Below are 21,281 nucleotides of genomic sequence, written 5' to 3'. Positions count from 1 at the left end.
TGCTTGTTATAAGACTGCGGTCTAACAGTGATGTGCATTCCTTGCTCGTTATAAGACTGCGGTCTAACAGTGATGTGCATTCCTTGCTCGTTATAAGACTGCGGTCTAACAGTGATGTGCATTCCTTGCTCGTTATAAGACTGCGGTCTAACAGTGATGTGCATTCCTTGCTCGTTATAAGACTGCGGTCTAACAGTGATGTTCATTCCTTGCTCGTTATAAGACTGCGGTCTAACAGTGATGTGCATTCCTTGCTCGTTATAAGACTGCGGTCTAATAGTGATGTGCATTCCTTGCTCGTTATAAGACTGCGGTCTAACAGTGAGGTGCATCCCTTGCTCGTTATAAGACTGCGGTCTAACAGTTATGTCCATCCCTTGCTCGTTATAAGACTGCGGTCTAACAATTATGTCCATCCCTTGCTCGTTATAAGACTGCGGTCTAACAATTATGTGCATGCATTGCTTGTTATAAGACTGTGGTCTAACAGCGATGTGCATGCATTGCTTGGTATAAGTTATAGGTCAAATCAATATTATACAGAGACGTAGAAGAACTTTTATTCTAGCAGTACAAATAATTATAGAAATAATAGACAGTATATAAACACATATTATCATATTCAAGATTATCAATTGGTATTTAAGCTGTTTTACTTTGAATTAATAAATGCAATTGAAAAACTTTATGTTACAAATGATATGCTATACATTTAGTAAATTATTGGCCTCTGGTAACCGTCAACCGTTTAGAACAAGGTATGCCATGGAGAACCAATAACTTCAGCCTGGAGGCCTTCAACACATGATTAACATTATATCATAAACTTTATATTAAGACAATGTTATTGGAATTTAAAAATTGAATTCACTTCGAAATTCTACAGCAAACAGTACAATAGGTAGTACTGCATTGAAGTGTCACAGTTTCATTGTTCAAACAATGACTAAAACAAATGATGCAACAAAATAGACGCCATGGCCACAGTTACAGCTGATGCGTAAAGTGGGGATGCCGCACTCTGGATGTACCCGGCCGTAGTGGGTGTATCATTACACAGAGCGGTCTCACAGGCACATCCGGTTCCAGTCAAGCCCTCTGTCCACCCTTCACTACAGCCGGAACTGCTGATGCTATTGGAGGTAGCCGTCGTAGCGGTGAGGCAGCCGCGAGCCGCACCTTTAATGAGTGTTTTGTTTTAAATAATATGATTGTGCATTATCGTATTTATGATATATTCTAATATGTTACCAATTAGTAATAACATTTGAATTTAATTCTAAACAATATCATCAATGGTTTTTATACGAGACAACAATGCTTTATTCATAGAACTATAATGGTATAATATGTTGAATACATTATGTTTATGATCATGTTTAAGTGACTATATTTTTCATATTTGACTCATTGCAAGGGATACCGTAACCTTGAAGGGACACGTTATAGGTTGATGCCAATTTAGTTTTTAGTTAATCCATTAATATGCTTGATTCATTTGACTTCACGGTTCAAAGCAAAAACATGCGTATCATTTGTGTACATTAGGAAATATTAAACTTTATAAATGTTTTTTTTTAATTAATAGCTTTATGGCCACTAATTCCCCAGTTTAAAAGGCGCATTTTTTTTTTTAATTTGCTAATATTTTTTTATCAGTACACAAAGCAAATAAATAGTTTAAGTTTAATAAGTAAATTATAATTATTATAATGCAATACAATCCATTTTTTAATAAACCTATATTGTGCCCCTTCACCCGTATTGTGCCCCTTCACCCATATTGTGCCCCTTCACCCATACTGTGCCCCTTCACCCATACTGTGCCCCTTCACCCATATTGTGCCCCTTCACCTATGTTGTGCCCCTTCACCCATATTGTGCCCCTTCACCCATACTGTGCCCCTTCACCCATACTGTGCCCCTTCACCCATACTGTGCCCCTTCACCCATATTGTGCCCCTTCACCCATATTGTGCCCCTTCACCTATACTATGCACCTTCACCCATATTGTGCCCCTTCACCCATATTGTGCCCCTTCACCCATACTGTGCCCCTTCACCCATATTGTGCCCCTTCACCCATAATGTGCCCCTTCACCTATATTGTGCCCCTTCACCCATACTGTGCCCCTTCACCCATATTGTGCCCCTTCACCTATACTGTGCCCCTTCACCTATACTGTGCCCCTTCACCTATACTGTGCCCTTCACCCATATTGTGCCCCTTCACCCATATTGTGCCCCTTCACCCATATTGTGCCCCTTCACCCATATTGTGCCCCTTCACCCATATTGTGCCCCTTCACCTATACTATGCCCCTTCACCCATATTGTGCCCCTTCACCTATACTGTGCCCCTTCACCCATACTGTGCCCCTTCACCCATATTGTGCCCCTTCACCCATACTGTGCCCTTCACCCATAGTGTGCCCCTTCACCCATATTGTGCCCCTTCACCTATACTATGCCCCTTCACCCATATTGTGCCCCTTCACCTATACTGTGCCCCTTCACCCATACTGTGCCCCTTCACCCATATTGTGCCCCTTCACCCATACTGTGCCCTTCACCCATAGTGTGCCCCTTCACCCATATTGTGCCCCTTCACCCATATTGTGCCCCTTCACCTATATTGTGCCCCTTCACCCATACTGTGCCCCTTCACCCATATTGTGCCCCTTCACCCATACTGTGCCCTTCACCCATAGTGTGCCCCTTCACCTATACTGTGCCCTTCACCCATATTGTGTCCCTTCACCCATACTGTGCCCCTTCACCTATACTGTGCCCTTCACCCATAGTGTGCCCCTTCACCCATATTGTGCCCCTTCACCTATACTGTGCCCTTCACCCATATTGTGCCCCTTCACCCATACTGTGCCCCTTCACCTATACTGTGCCCTTCACCCATATTGTGCCCCTTCACCTATACTGTGCCCCTTCACCCATATTGTGCCCCTTCACCCATACTGTGCCCCTTCACCCATATTGTGCGCCTTCACCCATATTGTGCCCCTTCACCTATAATGTGCCCCTTCACCCATATTGTGCCCCTTCACCCATACTGTGCCCCTTCACCTATACTGTGCCCTTCACCCATAGTGTGCCCCTTCACCCATATTGTGCCCCTTCACCCATATTGTGCCCCTTCACCCATACTGTGCCCCTTTAAAGACTTCACACTGGTAAGATACAAGATACAAGATACAAGATACAAGCGTATACTCTCGTACTATGTTTTAACGAACACGCAATAAGAACTTCAGAAGCTACAAGTAATTTTTGTTTTTGTATTATTTAATTTTTTGAATATATTTTACTTAACAGTAACCATGAAGGCGAATACCCCCACCCTGTTCTAAACCTACCCTGATCGTTCCAGGCTATGTAGCAATATGTGCAATCCTCGCTGTTAGAGGTCCTTATTTCTGTGCTGCCAGCAGAGGCATCCTTATCGCAGCCGCTGGAACAACTGTAGCAGTTGAGTTTCTCTACAGAAAATATAAAAAAGAATAGTTTAAGTTAATTGAACATGTACCGCAGTAGGTGGTTTAGTTTGTTCGTTGGTATTCCCAAAATATCGAGTAATTCATAATGAATTTTAGGTTTTATAAATTGCTTTATCAGTGAAAAGAACTCGTTAAGATTTTGGCTTTTTAAAGAAGTTTCGTTTTATATATGTATAAGTTATGTATACGAAAATATATTATTTCTGTTGAGCCTGTCTTTATTGCAATAGATAAACCTTGACTTAGAGCGAACCCTTTACCACTGTGTGTATTAATTAGACAGTTCATGCTTATTGGTGGTTAATTGAAAAAGAGAACGCTGAATTATATTGTTTGAGTTTATCAGAGTATAATTTCACTGGTTTTTTTAACTCATTTTAGCAAGTTTCATTGTAAAACAAACGAGCATAATTGCTCACTGTGCACTTTGGAAGAACAATCAGCGACGTCATTTCCGGAATGACGTAATTTTGCTTATACTTTGTGCAATTTTCCAATGAATTATCAATTTCTTATTATTATTAATAGAATCGTAGCATGCATTAAAAAGAATACTTGTCTGTTTTAGTTCAAGATCGAAATTTATTTCATCTCGTAAGGTTAATATTTTTCATATAATTTTAATGCTTGCTCGCTTCTAAATTTTCTATATTTACACTGAAATAAACAATAATCCCCTTCTATGTATACGATTAAGAAGTTAATACCGTTAACTTAGTGACAAAAACATACCCACGCAACCAAGTCCAGAGGTTGCATAGTTTGTGTTGCAATCACATACATTCGAAATACATCCTGCATTCGTAACACAACTAGACGTATCCGAGGAGCAGTCCCCCGCCACACCTAAAATAAATGTCCTTCGAATACAGTGGAAGATACAGGGTCAAACCCAGTAGCCAACAATTTTAGGAATCAGATCCACAAATAAGCTAGTTTTCTGACACCTTCATTAATCATTAGGTTAAATAATCATGCCTGGTGTCCCGATATAACAATGACATCAAATGAAAGGTATTTGGGCCAACAATTTAAAGCTGCACTCTCACCATATTGATCGTTTGACAGCTTCTTTTTTGTCTTGGAATGAATATTTTTTTGTGTAAATGTGGGGAAACCAGTAATATCAGACTGCTGACAAAATATCAGATCGCATCTTTCCATGCTTATGTTCAAAAATTGATGTTTTATGGTTTAAAGCGTTACAAATAAGCGTTACTAACGCTTTAAGGAAAATGAAGCAGTTTTTTTCAAACAATTGAGATATGTTCTAATGTGAGTTATCTTGCATGCCTAAATGGAAAACATTGATGCCAACATAAGCTGATTCTGAAACATTTTTTGTTTTTGAAAATGTCAAAACTGTCAATCTGTGAGAGTGAAGCTTTAATAAATCAGACCCACAAATAAGTTTTCTGACAGCTCCATAAAGCATTATGTTCAATAAATATGCCTAGTGATCCGATATAACATTGACATCAATTGAATGAAATTTCTTGTTGATTACTGATAAACAAAATAAGTGACCGAAGAAAAAAACAACATTGCAGATAAAGTAATACAATTTCTATTTTTGCTCTTTATTGTAATTGTCCTATTTAGCAAACTTTTAAATGTTTGATACATTATTTTAGGTGTTATTTTAGGTGTATTTTATTTACGGATAATATTATTTCAAACGATACCAATAAAACATAACCAATCATTCAAAATTCACTTGTTTGTGGTTCTGATACCTTAAAGATGGCCCTGTTTAGAGGCAGATGGCAAGAGATACACACCTTGATACATAAAGTTACAATACAAGAATAATGACATGGACGGGTACCTTTTACACCCGGGTACTCAATCGTCCATTACTCAAAGTTACCCAATCTTAAATTACCCGCGGTTACCCAATCTTCAATTTCTCGCAGCTACCAAATCTTCAATTTCCCGCGGGTATCTTATCTTCATTTACCGACGGGTACCTATATTTAAACTTAAACAAAATTACGTACAATCAGATTGTTTTACCATTTGTCAATGAAAAACGAAATGTCATCTCTATTCGTGTAATCTAAATACAAAAAAATAGATTAAAAAATGTTATGTATTTTTTTATTTGCTGTATTTTTTTTAGTAATTAATGCATTGGTCATTTACCAGGTATCCCGCAAAAATCGCCCGGTCCGTGGTTACCCGTCAATGTAATTGTCATAGTACAACACAGATAGATTACATACACATTTGAATATTTTTATTAATAAATGTTGAGGTATCCGCCTTGGAATAGTCAGTGTGACAGGGTCCAATCTCTCAGAACATCGTTAGCGTAACACGTTTAATTATCATATGTTATAAAGTTAAATTATTTACTTAAACTTGATTTAATCAAACATAACGTAAGTGATCATGGCTCTGTGTGTTATATGATTTCCGTTTAATATTGCTATTCACGCGAGTTGTGTTGTATAGAAAAGATGTTTCCACAATATAATTATCCAATGTTTCTTCGAAAAATTTACGCAATTCCTTTACACACCTGAAAATGTAACAAAATGTAATTCATTAAACAAAAAAAAACCTCAAACAATAAATATGAGTAAACATTTAAAAACAATTAAACTGTTTAATGTTCCCAACCCACATTTGTATTACCAAAGAGTTAAAGGGACTGTACACCAGATTGGCACCGATTTTTTTATTTTGTAACGAGTCTCAGGACAATTATTTAATTAAATGTTTTACTCTTTGATATCATAATTGTAAAGAAAATGCCAAAATGTAATAATAAAATCGAGTCGGAGACCGGGTTCGAACGGTGTCGCAAAAATTGCAGTCCAGCGTTGTATCCACTGTGCTACGAAGGCTTACCTTAAACGGTTGGAATATTTAAGCTATATACCTAACTTGGTAATATCACGTGATAACATCGACTAGCCAATCATGCATAAGGAATGATTTCTACTAGGTAGACATACTTAGTAATCTTTTTTGATGGAAAAATACGAAAAAAACTACGAAATTTTTTTTTTTGTAAACTATGTGGTACTTCAGTTAGTAAGTTTCAATGCATTGTACACATCGATACCAAGTTTATGTCAGTTTTCGACAATTTTCTTCTTTTTTTCGCTATTTCATCATACGGAGTACAGCTCCTTTAAGGCTAAAATATACCTATTTTACAGACAAATTAGGCACTTATAACGACAGGGGTACAGTCTGATGAAGCTGTACAATTTTCACACTAGAAAACTTACTCAAACTTGTAATGCAAATGTTTTGAAAAAGTAATGTTTGACAACTCCAACAAACATTTGTATTCAGTAAAAGATTTAATGAAGTAAATCATACCAATTTTACAGGCACCATTTTCGCACACGTTCCCCGGGGTGGCACAGTCTGCGGCAACGGTACAACTTCCGTCGACCGCTACACCGGGTAAACCACCTGTATAACACAACATGCCAGTAATCAATTTCACGGATTATTCGTTTTAAAGAACACTACATACTATGGAATCATTTAGAGATCACTTATGCACCAGTCAATTGCAACCACGCCCAACCCCCCCCCCCCCTCCCCCAGGTCCGGCGGTTTACAGGGGATAGCCGGGGAAATGGGCCGTGTTTTTACCTACAGGTGGCGCCGCCGTGCCGGGTGAATGTGGTGGTCTGTCAAAGTCATAAATGCGAAAGTCAAAGTCCCCGCCATTACCCGGACCTGGGGGGGGGGGAGGGGTTGTGGTTACAATTGACTGGTGCATTGCCAGGTTTGAACAAAGTATGATATTTATATGTCGAAAACGACCGACGGGCAACCTACGCGGCCAACAGAACATTTTTGTAAAAGAGGTCACCCTACATCGTTAGAAACAATATGAAATATAACACCATTTTTTGTTGATTATTAAGTATGTTCTATATAATTAATGCCTTAGTTGCTTTACATACGCGAATTTAACTCAATTTATGATTATTCCACTTGTTCACAGAAGCCTAATTTGTATCAGTAGCTGAGTCTACTGCCCGAGCAATTGAGCTTCCTATCATATTTCGATGATCGAAATGACTTCTGAATATCATTGATCTTAATAAAACGATAGTGTGCTGGGGCGAGTATAGTTTTACCGTGTTCAAATTGTATGTGACGTCGTCGTTAACGATGCCGCTCTTTAAACCTCCACGTTCACACAACGTTCAATCAATGTGGAAGCATGCATTATCATTTATCAGCGTTGTTGTTGGATAATTCTAAAAATTATCGCAAATTACATGAACATGAAAACACTAAATATCTTAGAAATGCGATCTATGTTTCCATGAAATCGTTTCGTCACGGATACTTTGAAGGAATTTACTAACCCGATAAACTGCTGGCAAAATCCCCGCCAAATGGCCCCGCACTCTAGGAACCCAGGGTAAGGCCCATACCCGCTATATTTGGCGAGAAGACAAAACCACCGCATTCACCTGCACTGCAGGGCCAAAGTAAAGTAAAAACACGGCCCAAATCCCAGGCTTTCCCAGTTATATCCCCGGACCTAGGGGCTGTGGTAACAACTGACTGGTGCATTTATAACCAAATGATTTCATATATCGACGCAATACTAAAACATTCAAATTTTCATTTCATTGTGGTATTTTATCATATTAATGAATATCACAAGTGCAAGACTGCTCAACACAATAAATTTAGATGATGTCCTTTTACGAGTGCAAAAATGCCAATATTCATATTTGAATTCAATATAAAATTATTATTATTATTTTTGAAATATTTACTGAAGAGTGATAGTAGTCTTAACAACATCACATTGAAATATACATCAATGACGCAGTTTCTTGTTTTTAGATTATGTTAGCATATAAGTGCAGCACGCTGAGATTCAAGTTTTTCAATTTGCACGTGGGACTGTCACTTTGGCTGTTGTCTAAAACATATAATATCTTGAAACTTTAACAGTTAACGTTTAACAAGTATATAAGTATATATACACAATCTGTGTTACCCCGATGAAAGGGGAGCATCATGATGGAAAGCATGGTTGCATGTATGGACGAGTGGGTGGTGTATAAATTATTTGTTAGTAAACGCGATTAAAATAGTTACTATTTGACATCAATAGTGATTTAAAATCACTGCGCTTTATGGCGTCAGTAAACAACGTTTCACGCGCTTTTTGGTAAAATGTACAAAGGTGAGTTTTCTACCTCAATTCTTCCACAAATTGAGAATTTTAGATATGCAAGAAAAAAATTCAATCATGTTTTTCTGGTCCGGATCGAAAAATCCGTCCTTCGGTCACGCTGCGTGGCCGTTAACTCGGCAAACCTCGTTACCGGCTTAAGCGCGTGCACTCGGGTCGGATTTTTCTATCCGTACCGGACACACATGATAGATACTTATAGTTATATGGTAAAATTAACAGCACCTAGCCATTTTTTTCGAAATAGTTTTCAGTAAGGTTAAGGTAGTTCGCATAGAGTTTTGTTTCCGCAAGTAGTATGCATAACCAACATAATGTTCAATGAATGATAAACATAACAACTGTTGTATTCATTCCAAAGGCGTTAACTGGACGAGTGGGTGGTGTATAAATTATTTGTTAGTTAGTAAGTATGTGTTGCAAAACATCATCCATTCTGTAGTATTTCTTTTATATCATCTATCATTCACAGTTGAGGGGCGTGCTTGATTCCCGAAGGATATCGAGGCGAATCATTCCTTTTGAAACGAATATAAATGAAATTCCATACCATGTTGAACGCACTTTTGCGGAACGTGTGCAATCTTCAAGACGTTTATTTTGACAAGTCCCAACAGTACACGATAGCAGAACGGTCAATAATGCTGGTTTTCTGTGCTTTTCACCATGCCACTTATACGAATGCACATCGAGTGTATACGTTGATATTCATATCCGATGCATCGAGATGCGACGTGAACCAGAAAATGTAACGACTCATGATAAACCTTGGCTACTTGTTCGCCTTGTTGCTATTTTTTGTATCAAATTTACCACACTCTCTATTTGATCGCTTTCGATTGTCTGCAACCGTCCAAATCGAACTTGTTTTAGGACCGTGTTACACATTAGTCGCATTAAATTGTATGCAAGTAAAATCGGGAGCAAACACGATTTTCACTTCGAAGATTGATCGTAAACTGTCGGGACCAATAGTGAGAGCTACGAACTAGACTTTAGTGTATATTTGCAAGTGAGCATGTCCACCTGGTTCCTTTTAGCAACACCTCGTTTTTGTACTAACCAAACCTATTACAATAATCAATAGAACAGCATCCGAATTAAGTTTGCAAATCCGGAATTTGTGCAAACTTATTTTCTTTGTTCTACACCCAACGTTTTTTATTTTTTTATTTTTAAAATGTGTTAGGCAATACTAATAAGAGATATTTTTTGTGTCCTGAAATTTAATTTAGAAATATGTTGTTTTTTTCTGCATTTAAAGTAAAGTTTTCCAATGGAATACAAACCTGATATTGGTCTTTGCAGGGATGACAAACACAGGGCGAGAAACAGGTTGCCGTTCATTCTGAAACATTTAACAAATATACTATTGTATATATACTCTCTGTTTAAAATATTGATTTTCAATATGCGCGTACAGTAAATTCCTAATTCACTTGAGGTTTGTGGGTGTTTCTTTTGGTGTGTGTACACGTACAGGTATCGGTTGTGCATTGATATCACTCATGCCTTTTTATGACATTTTACTGCTTCAAACTGTGAACATTTATGTTCTATTTTCAATTGTTTGCTTTTAGCCCGCTCTAACTTCTAATCGTCAGCGCGCACAGGGCTAGGACACAATTTCAACGATGTCATTTCCGAAATGACGTAAAGTTCGAATACAATTTCGCGAGGTTTTCAGAAAAACTGGAATTAACTGTGATTTTATATACTTTTAAGACAGATAATTAAATATATTTCACCTCGTGATCACAAAAAAATATTTAATTCGTGGCTACGCCACTCATGAACTATATATTTTGTGCTCACTCAGTGAGATATTTTACGATCTTACACTGAAAAACAAAACAATTACCCTCTATAAAGAACAATTGATTAATTTGATCTTTACTGGTGTAAATGTGATTATATATGTTTATTCAATATGATTATTCAATATGATTCTTTGATAAAATAATTCAACATTTTTATTCAATATGATCATTAATTTGATAGTATTTAATACAAACATTCAATATGATTGTTTCACATGATCATTTAATATCATTATTCAATACCTTTTTCGAAATTATTAAACATTTATCAGAAATGTAGTAATAAATATAAAATATTCACACGTAAATGAATTGCTCTGCATTATAGGTCAATGATTTATATGAATTACCGATTATAAAATCATTATTCTATTTTACAAGTCAGGAAAACATTTACCTCAAGACCACAAATCGCTTATGCATGTTTATACGTATTCAATATTAAAACAGTGAAATTACCAAATTTATATAATATACCTCCGCGAACAAAAGTTACAAGGTATGAAGAGTCACCGCCATATACGGCAATTGATCGGTCAGGTTGGTGTATCTGTTGGCAACAGTTAATGGTACAGATACTCTGAAACTTAGTACACGTAACAACTATGATAGTATTGGCTGACATCTGTTTTGTGACATACGGCCTATCAGTCCTAGAGTCATGTGCCATGCATTTTTAGACGTTTGCCTTTGTTAGACTTAGAGTTTGTGGAAGGAACTACTTTATTTGTTTAATAACCATCACTCTGACAATTGAAAAAAATATTATCACCATATCTGGTAGTAATACACCATTGCAAACCTCTCAAAAAATTGTATAACACTTAAAGGGCTCGCTTCTTCTCCAATTTCACTCATCCCTCATATAGCTAGGTTACACATAAAGGGCTCGCTTTCCTCTAATCTCTTATAACTATGTGACACATAATGGGCTCACTTCTTCTCCCATTCCACTCATCCGTCATATAGCTATGTAACACATAAAGGACTCGCTTCTTCTCCCATTTCACTCATCCCTCATATAGCTATGTTACACATAAAGGAATCGCTTCTTCTCCAATTTCACTCATCCCTCATATAGCTATGTAACACATAAAGGACTCGCTTTTTCTCCCATTTCACTCTTCCCTCATATAGCTATGTTACACATAAAGGGCTCGCTTCTTCTCCCATTCCACTCTTCCCTCATATAGCTATGTAACACATAAAGGACTCGCTTCTTCTCCCATTCCACTCTTCCCTCATATAGCTATGTAACACATAAAGAGCTCGCTTCATATTCCTCATATAGCTATGCTAAACCTAATGGGCTCGCTTCTTCTCCCATTTCACTCATACCATACATAGCTATGTAACACATACTAGACTAGATTCTTCTCCCATTCCTCTCATCCCTCTTATAGCTATGTTACACATAAAACATAAAGGGTTCGCTTCTTCTCCCATTCCACTCATCCGTCATATAGCTATGTAACTCCAATTTCACTCATCCCTCATATAACTATGGAACACATAATGGATTCGCTTCTTCTCCCATTTCACCCATCCCTAATATAGCTATGTTACACATGAAGGGTTCGCTCCTTCTACCATTCCTCTCTTCCCTCATATAGCTATGTAACACATAATGGGCTTGCTTCTTCTCCCATTCCTTTTTTCCCTCATTTAGCTATGTAAAACATCAAGCGCTTGCTACCTCTCCCAATTTACTCATTCCTCATATAGCTATGTAACACATAAATGACTCGCTTCTTCTCCCATTTCACTCATCCCTCATATAGCTATGTTACACATAAAGGACTCGCTTCTTCTTCCATTTCACTCATCCGTCATATAGCTATGTTACACATAAAAGACTCGCTTCTTCTCCAATTTCACTAATCCCTCATATAGCTATGTAAACATAAAGGGCCCGCTTCTTCTCCCATTTTACTCATACGTCATATAGATAAGTTACACATAAAGGACTCGCTTCTTCTCCAATTTCACTAATCCCTCATATAGCTATGTAAACATAAATGGCCCGCTTCTTCTCCCATTTCACTCATACGTCATATAGATAAGTTACACATAAAGGACTCGCTTCTTCTCCCATTTCACTCAACCCTCGTTAAGCTATGTAACAAGTAAACGGCTCGCTTCTTCTTCCCCCATATCACTCATCCGTCATATAGCACAGTTACACATAAAGGACTCGCTTCTTCTCCCATTTCACTCATCCATCATATAGCTTTGTTAAACATAAAGGGCTCGCTGTTTCTCCCATTTTATTCATCACTAATGTAGTATGTAACAAGTTAAGGGCTCGTTTCTTTCCCGATATCACTCACCCCTCATATACCTATGTAACACATAACGGACTCGCTTCTTCTCCCATTTCACCCATCCGTCATATAGCTATGTAACACATAATGGGCTCGCTTCTTCTTCCATTTCATATCACTCATCCGTCATATAGCTATACTACACATAACGGACTCGCTTCTTCTCCCGTTTCACTCATCACACAAGTAGCTATGCTACATATAATGGACTTGCTTCTTCTCCTATTTCCCTCATCCGTCATGTAGCTATGTACACATAAAGGACTCGCTTCTTCTCCTATTTATTTCACTCATTCCTCATATAGCTATGTAACACATAAAAATCTCGCTTCTTCTCCTATATCACTCATCCCACATGAAGCTATGCAACGAGTAAAGGGTTCGATTCTTCTCCCATTCCTCTCATCCGTCATATAGCTATGTAACAAAAAATGGGATCGCTTCTTTTCCCATTTCACTCATTCCTCATATAGCTATGTTACACATAAAGGACTCGCGTCTTCTCCCATTTCACTCATCCCTCTTATTGCTATGTTACACATAAAGGGCTCGCTTCTTCTCCCATTTCAATCATCCCTCATGTAGCTATGTTACACATAAAGGACTCGCTTCCTCTCCCATTTCACTCATCCGTCATATAGCTATGTTACACATAAAGGACTGGCTTCTTTTCCAATTTCTCTCATCCGTCATATAGCTATGTAACACATAAAGGACTCGCTTCCACTCCCATTACATTTCACTCATCCGTCATATAGCTTTCTTATATAAAAAGGACTCGCTTTTTCTCCCATTTCATTCATCCCACAAATAGCTATGTTACACATAAAGGACTCCCTTCATCTCCCATTTCATTTCACTCATCCGTCATATAGATATGTAACACATAAAGGACTCGCTTCTTCTCCAATTTCATTTCAATCTTCCCTCATATAGCTATGTTACACATATAGGACTCGCTTCTTCTCCCATTTCATTTCAATCAACCCTCATATAGCTATGTTACACATAAAGGACTCGATTCTTCTCCCATTTTACTCATCTCTCATATAACTATGTTACACATAATGGAATCGCTTCTTCTCCCATTCCACTCATCCCTCACATAGCTATATAACACATAAAGGGCTCGCTTTTTCTCCCATTTCACTCATCCGTCATATAGCTATGTAACACATAAAGGACTCGCTTCTTCTCCCATTTCACTCATCTGTCATATAGCTATGTTACACATAAAAGATTCGCTTCTTCTCCCATTTCACTCATCCATCATATAGCTATATACCACATAAAGGACTCGCTTCTTCTCCCATTTTACTCATCTCACATATAGGTATGTTTCACATAAACGGCTCGCTTTTTCTCCCATTTCGCTCATCCCTCATATAGCTATGTAACAATTAAACGGCTTGCTTCTTCTCCCATGTTCCTCATCCCTCATACAGCTATTCAACACAAAAACGGCTCGCTTCTTCTCCCAATTTACTCATCCCTCATACAGCTATGTAACACATAAACGGCTCGCTTCTTCTCCCAATTTACTCATCCCTCATACAGCTATGTAACACATAAACGGCTCGCTTCTTCTCCAATTTTACTCATCCCTAATATAGCTATGTTGCACATAAAGGACTCGCTTCTTCTCCCATTTCGCTCATCCCTCATATAGCTATGTAACACATAAACAGCTCGCTTCTTCTCCCATTTCGCTAATCCCTCATATAGCAATACACTATATAATGGCTCTCTTCGTCTGCCATTTTTCTCATTTCTCATATTAAAACATTTTTTGTATTTATGGTATATTAATTATATTTTCCATCATTACTAAGTATTATATTTAATATATCCGAGAAAAAGTTAAAAAAGTATCGAGACTTAAGTTTAGTTCATATTATATCAAGAGACATCACTCAATATTATATTAAAACCATTTGAACGTGAATTGATTTTTTGAAGAAAACGAACCCAAGTTCAATTAGATTAAATAAATTTTACTATAATAAGAAATGAAACTTTCAGAGTCGTTAAATTTGTTTGCAAAATTTGATATGGGAAGGATCTATAAGAAGCTTCTTTTTGATTGCATACTTTTTATGAAGCCAAACATTAATAAATGCTTTCATTAAAAATGAGAAGCGTAATTCAATACTACTTAAGCGTTCCCTTTGAAAACAAAATAGTGGAGAAAAATATATTGGTATATGAATAAATTACCGACATGACTTTATGTATGGAATAATGTATTTTATGTTTATATTATCGGTCCAATAACGGATGTATGCTGGAAAGTTGTATTAAATTTTAATGATATCTGTCTGATACCGCTCTGCTATGCATCCGATACGATATTTGTCCGAAATATATCCAATATAGCCCCGATATCGTTCTGCAGCAGTCAATTGTTCAAACTTGGATAGGTTGTCTACCTGTTACCTGGAGTCTAGTTTGCACATTTAAATGATATGATTGGTTAGTTATTAGTTATTTTTGGATAGGTACTTGGCAGTATTGACCAAACGAGACACATTTTGGCTAACTTTGACCAAACCAAATAAGTAACCAATTTTGTACAAATGTGCTGGATATATATATATATATATATATATATATATATATATATATATATATATATATATATATATATATATATATATATATATAACCAATATAGAGTCGATATTTATCCGATATTTATCCGATAGCAACCATCGTTTATATTTAGCATCTTTAATAAATTAAATTATGACAAAAAGAAAGACCATAAATCTACCTGATTTTAAACTCCGAATCCGTATCCCAAAGCTTTTAAAATGAAGAATTCCAAAGTTATCAATATATAAATGAAGTATGCTCTTATATAAGAATGAAAATCGATTTGACACCAGTTTTGAAGAGGGCTCAGGTGCATGGGTAGTTCAAGCATGTAGTATTAATTAAGTTATTATATTTCCCCCATTATGCAATACAGCGTGAATAAACTTTACAAACAAATACAAGTATGGTTTGAATGCACTTCAGTTGAATGTGAATATTCTATTCTAGTAAGCGAAAGTATAACATATGCATACATGTATTATTTTTGGGAGACGAGGTAAATTAAGCACACTTAATATCAAGTCATTCACGTATCTACTGGGTTTTTTTTAAACTAGTATCTACGTTCTTTCCAAATGTTTAAGGATTGTGATATCTAAAAACCATTATGAACTGTGAATACCATAACAGAACTGAAAAGAACAGAACAAAACTTTTATTTAACTTAATCATATTGAGCTCATCGATATAATCTATAATCACACACAACAAATAGTACATGAATGAAGAAGACATGAATAAATTTGCAAAGTATTCTTTACAATCATATTATACACTATCGTAAAACATAAAGAAACATTTAGCAGTAAAGTATGTGAGTATGTCTTTAAAGAAGATTTTATACAAAGACATGCATGTGCCTCATCTTAAAAGCCTTGATACAGACAATTTTGAATCTTATAATAAACAGAAGTGGAAACGCGACGTCAGTTTGGGATAGGTTTCAATGTTGTACCATGGAGGATCACGTGAACAAAATGTACCAGCCAACATTTGTATTGTAAAATTAATCTAAAAAATATGTTTGATAAAAAACAACCATTATAAATAAAAATTGTATAAACTGATTAGAAAAAGAGAAAACATCAAGATACAAAAAAAAAAAAACGTTTGTCTTATGCCGTTATTACAAACCTTTGGGCACAATAAATGGGAATTTTGTCCCCAAACTCGTAGGGTATATTTTTTTTATAGCTTGGTTCATAAACCTCAGGACCCGATTCATCAACGCTCAGAAACAAATTTCCGTTTTGCTTATTTAAAATAATCTGATTTTTTAATTTTAATTTATTAATGGATAAACTTAAAAAGTCAATGACTATTAATTACATATAACAGGATCAATGGAATAATGTAGGAACTGTACGTAACCCAACAATTACATCTACATAGGCTCACACGATAACCCGTCAGCCAATCAAATCGCAGGGATTTCAGGTAAGATACTTCCGATTTGAGTTTAACCACAAACAAAACTTGCGGTGAAAGCGCTGAAAACTGGTTATCAAAATATTTTATCTTAATAATATTAATAAATTTAATATCTAAACTCTTGAGGTGCATGCTATAGGATACGTAGGCGTGCTTGACAAGTCTTTATAATAAGTGTGGCCGGTGTGTTCCCACTTTGCCAACCGGTAATTTTTCCTATAGAAATTGTAGGTGGGGTTGGGGGATGTATTGTTTGTTGTAGCAATAGAGTTGATAAGTGCTAATTGGTGAAAATGCTAGACTTCCCTATGTTTAATTAACGGTTGGCAAAGTGGGAACAAACCGTTTGGCCTTACTTTAATTACCGCCCTTATGCCCCGATTGAAAGCTTTTTAAGCATGGATAATTGATCAATTCAACATACAATAGATTCACTCACAGATATCTCATAGATATCTTACGAACTAAACATGGACGAAGGACACATGAAGCTGATCGAGTTATAAATTTCACACGAAAATGAATTGCACTGGTGTATAGATCCATGATTTATATGAAATATTGATTATGAAATAAATCTTATAAAGAGGTTTGTTAACATCGAATATCACGCAATTCGCTCATTCATGCATATTCTACGTATTCAATATAAATGAACCTGTTTATTATGTTGTTGCCGGTCGTTTATAGATATTAATCGATTAGATGAAAAATATATTTCAATGCTTTTAAATCGCAAACAAGTTTTGAAGAGGTGTGTACCGGAGTCACCATATGGTCGGTCGACTGGTTGGTATTTTGGTCGGTCTGTTGGCAAACGGTAATGGAACAAACAACCACTCTTTCCTTGCACATACAGTCGCACCCCGTTCGCTTAAACTCCCAGGGACCGACGAAAATACCTCGAACCTTGGGAAACTTGAGCCAGCAGGAATGCATTCCTTTAGCTTAAAGAATTTGGTCCTTTACATCCAGTTCGAGCCAACGAGGAAATCGAGCCAAGCAATTCGAGCCAACGGGGTTTGACTGTAATACAACCATGATAGGTAGAATTGCCTGACACATGTTTACACTATTGGCTATGATCGAGTCTGTGGGGCGAACCACATCAATCGTTTTACAGATATCTCTCTGATATGTGGAACACATAATCCCCATGATAAATACAAAGTATAGTTGTTGACAAGAGAAAGTTGATGCAAGGCATCAATGTCGCCGGAAAACTTTGCATACGTTTCACTGTAGAGGTCTTTAATTAACATTTATAAACATTTATAAAGTACAAATAAACACACAGTTACCTGCATGTTATATTATCTTCTTTGTGTATGTTAGCTACGCATTCGCCAATTTATTCTGCTCTGTTATATCTATATGTTGTCTGCGTTTTATATCAAGGAACATTAATTTATTATTTTTAAAGTAATAAAACATAACCAATATTACAGACACCGAAGCATTGTCCGATATATAGCATTACATTATGTAGCATAAACAAACAGTTTTTAAGATAAATACAACCGTTTGTTATATCGAAACAATTAAAAGTAGTTGATTGTAATCTGAATAATAACGACTCCTACCATAAGAAAAAATGAAATGAATAAATATAGAGTCGCCGCTGGGCCGCTAGGCCCGTGACGTGCTTGCTCGACTTTTATAAAAAAAAAGTTGATAATCGCTTCAGATAAGTAAAATATGTAATTTAATACAATTAATTGATCATTTAAGAAGGAAACTCATCTAGAAATGCTCTAAATAGAAAACAATTTAAGCCCTCTATGCCAACTTTACGCCGCTAGGCCTCCAGGCCGCTTACTTCACGCCGCTATGTCGCTAGGCCGTTAGGCCGCTAACTTCACGCCGCTAGGCCGCTAAGGTCGCTAACTTCACGCCACAAGGCCGCTAGGCCGCTAACCTCACGTACATACTTAAAAGTGACAGTTCTGACTACAACGATATTCTCAATGGAGGCATTTGAACCATTCTATTGCATTAATACTTGCACACATTTATCAACTTGAAGGCATGTTTAAAAGTATTCAGAATGCAAACTATGTCAATAATGTCTTTGAGGCAAGAGATTGAGGTGCTTTATACCTCATAAACCATTTATATCCGAATATAGTTGGTGAAAAGCGAACCTATCACCGAAGTACACTTTGATTGAAAATATGTATTAAAAAACAGAAATGAAGAATTCATCGAGGTAATTTGTGATTGAATACATTTTATGAAACCATAATAAAATGAATCTTTTTATTAAAGTATGTCCTCGTGAAATACCTTGTACATGTATTACTACGTTCATCAAAATGGTGTCATATGAGATAATACAACGTGAACGTTCCCTTTGGAAACTAAATAGTGGAGAAGAAATATATTGGTATATGAATGAATTACTCTAGAGTCTTGATATCAAATAATACTTACATTAAATATTGGTCCAATGACGGATTACTGCTAGACAGTTGTCTTGGAATTTAATAATATCAGTAAGATATAGGGCTGCTGTGCATCAGAAGTTTATCCGATGGACCTACCAATATAGGACCGATTTCTTCCATCATATGTATCCAATATAAAGCCGATATTTATCCGACACCTGTTAGTTATGATACTTGATATAGATCCGATATCGGTCTAATATGTAACGGACGTGATATCGGTTGTTCTTGTATCCGATTGTGGCAATACAATTTAGGTCCTATATCGTTCGCGATATATATCCGATATGTAAACCATAATTATAAGTTATATATATTAGATTTAGGCTTGATATCACAATACGTTTTTGGTTATTTGGCTTAATCCTATAATCTCTATTACGGTATTAGTATCAACTTGCACGTATAAAACAAGACTTGTGTGAAAGCCAATGTACTCAAGAAAAAACTGAATAGTGAAAAATATAAGACGAAACCTTCATCAGTTTTTGATTAGGGGAACTTATATCCTGTTTATAAATCAATAAAAATGTGTTTCGATGCTATAAAATACATAACCATAAAGATGATAATAATTGGAAAATCGAGTGAGCAACGAATATCATAATACTAACTTGTTTGTTTCAGATATAATATATTTGCTAAATATCTGAAACAAACAAGTTCTCTCTTTTCACTGGTTTAAAATGACAACACATAGTAATTGAATTCTATCCAAGCTGTGTGTGTGCGGACGTCCGGTTTAGACCACAAGATGGATCAAATTTTCTAAATAGACCGATCTAAAAATGACTTTCCACTGCTTTTAAACTGTTTGAAATCAATTAAACCTCATTGATAAAATTTAATGAATACAGGAGATACTATTTCAACCAAGTGGCATTGTCATTATTTAGCGTCTTTAGAAAAAGAAAGACAACACCAACCTGATTTTAAAACCCGAATCCGTATCCCACAGCTATTAATGTGAAGAATACCAACGCAATTATTTTATGAACGAACACCGCTTCAACGACCTACTTTCATTTGTATTTTGTATAAGAATGACAGTCGATTTGGCAATTATTGTAAAGAAGTGGTGCATGAGCAGTTAATAGGTGACACTCTTATTCAAAATCAATACAAACACATGTATACCAAACATCCCTTTTGACTGATAAACCTTCAACTGCTTACTAAATAATGCATTTATGGAAAATATTAATGACTGATAACAAGATTGTAACCGTGTATTTAGTAGCAGAAAGCTCAAAAATATTAAATGATTAGTGAATGCTATATTGCCCTTTGTTTCATTTAAAATGGTGTTGTAAATGAAAAGTTATCTTTAATTTAAGTCTTCATTTTAAGCAATGTTTTGCCTTCCGAAATGGCATATATGACGTAATTATTCACGTGGTATACACACACTGATGACGCGACTCTCCAAGGAAAAAAGCGACACAAAATGGCGGATACGGGTCACAACTTAGGAGGATTCTTTCATTGTTTTGATGTTGTAATTGAATAGTTCTATGTTCGATTTTTTCATTAAACTGTTAACTAATGTGAGCCCCCAGAAAACCCCAGTCTACATGCGGTTATTCTATGGATATACTATTTCTTTTGAAAACTCACACATTGGTGCGATTCAAATATCTTGGACAATTATTAAATAGTAACAATTCATAATATATTTTCGTTAGTATCATAGGTTAGAAGATGTACATATGTAATGAAACAGAGAGAATTTCAATAAGATCTGTTTCGAAGCTGATACGAGTTATTGAGAATGTTTGACGGCAACGTGTGACCTGGTGACGTGCGTCGCAGGCAACGTGTGACCTGGTGACGTGTCGCATACACACATGTTTGACGGCAACGAGTGACCTGGTGACGTGCGCCGCATACATACATGTATGACGGCAACGTGTGACCTGGTGACGTGCGCCGCATACATACATGTTTGACGGCAACGT

The 21,281-nt window shown here is 36.3% G+C and overlaps 1 protein-coding gene across 4 annotated transcripts; it reads right to left on the bottom strand.

The window, feature by feature from the left end:
* Positions 1 to 550: 550 nt before the first annotated feature.
* On the bottom strand, positions 551 to 20,322 carry LOC128211159 (pro-epidermal growth factor-like). 4 transcript variants are annotated; one of them, XM_052915617.1, is made up of 7 exons: positions 15,621 to 15,774; positions 9,993 to 10,051; positions 6,849 to 6,944; positions 5,658 to 6,036; positions 4,245 to 4,358; positions 3,372 to 3,494; positions 551 to 1,179 (listed from the first exon to the last, which is right to left on the bottom strand). In XM_052915617.1, the coding sequence occupies exons 4-7, from the start codon at positions 5,710 to 5,712 to the stop codon at positions 947 to 949; spliced, it is 525 nt and encodes a 174-aa protein (XP_052771577.1). In that variant the 5' UTR covers positions 5,713 to 6,036; positions 6,849 to 6,944; positions 9,993 to 10,051; positions 15,621 to 15,774; the 3' UTR covers positions 551 to 946. The 4 variants fall into 4 exon arrangements, with proteins under 4 accessions (XP_052771577.1, XP_052771576.1, XP_052771574.1 ...); XM_052915616.1 differs by lacking the exons at positions 5,658 to 6,036; positions 15,621 to 15,774 and adding an exon at positions 20,250 to 20,322; XM_052915614.1 differs by lacking the exon at positions 5,658 to 6,036 and having other exon boundaries at positions 15,621 to 15,772.
* Between the last annotated feature and the right edge of the window lie 959 nt (positions 20,323 to 21,281).

The sequence above is a fragment of the Mya arenaria genome, chromosome 12 (genome assembly GCF_026914265.1).
Source record: "Mya arenaria isolate MELC-2E11 chromosome 12, ASM2691426v1".
Taxonomy (NCBI): Eukaryota; Metazoa; Mollusca; class Bivalvia; order Myida; family Myidae; genus Mya; species Mya arenaria.
Note: the sequence above shows the minus strand (reverse complement) of the source record. Positions and strands in the feature narration are given on the sequence as shown.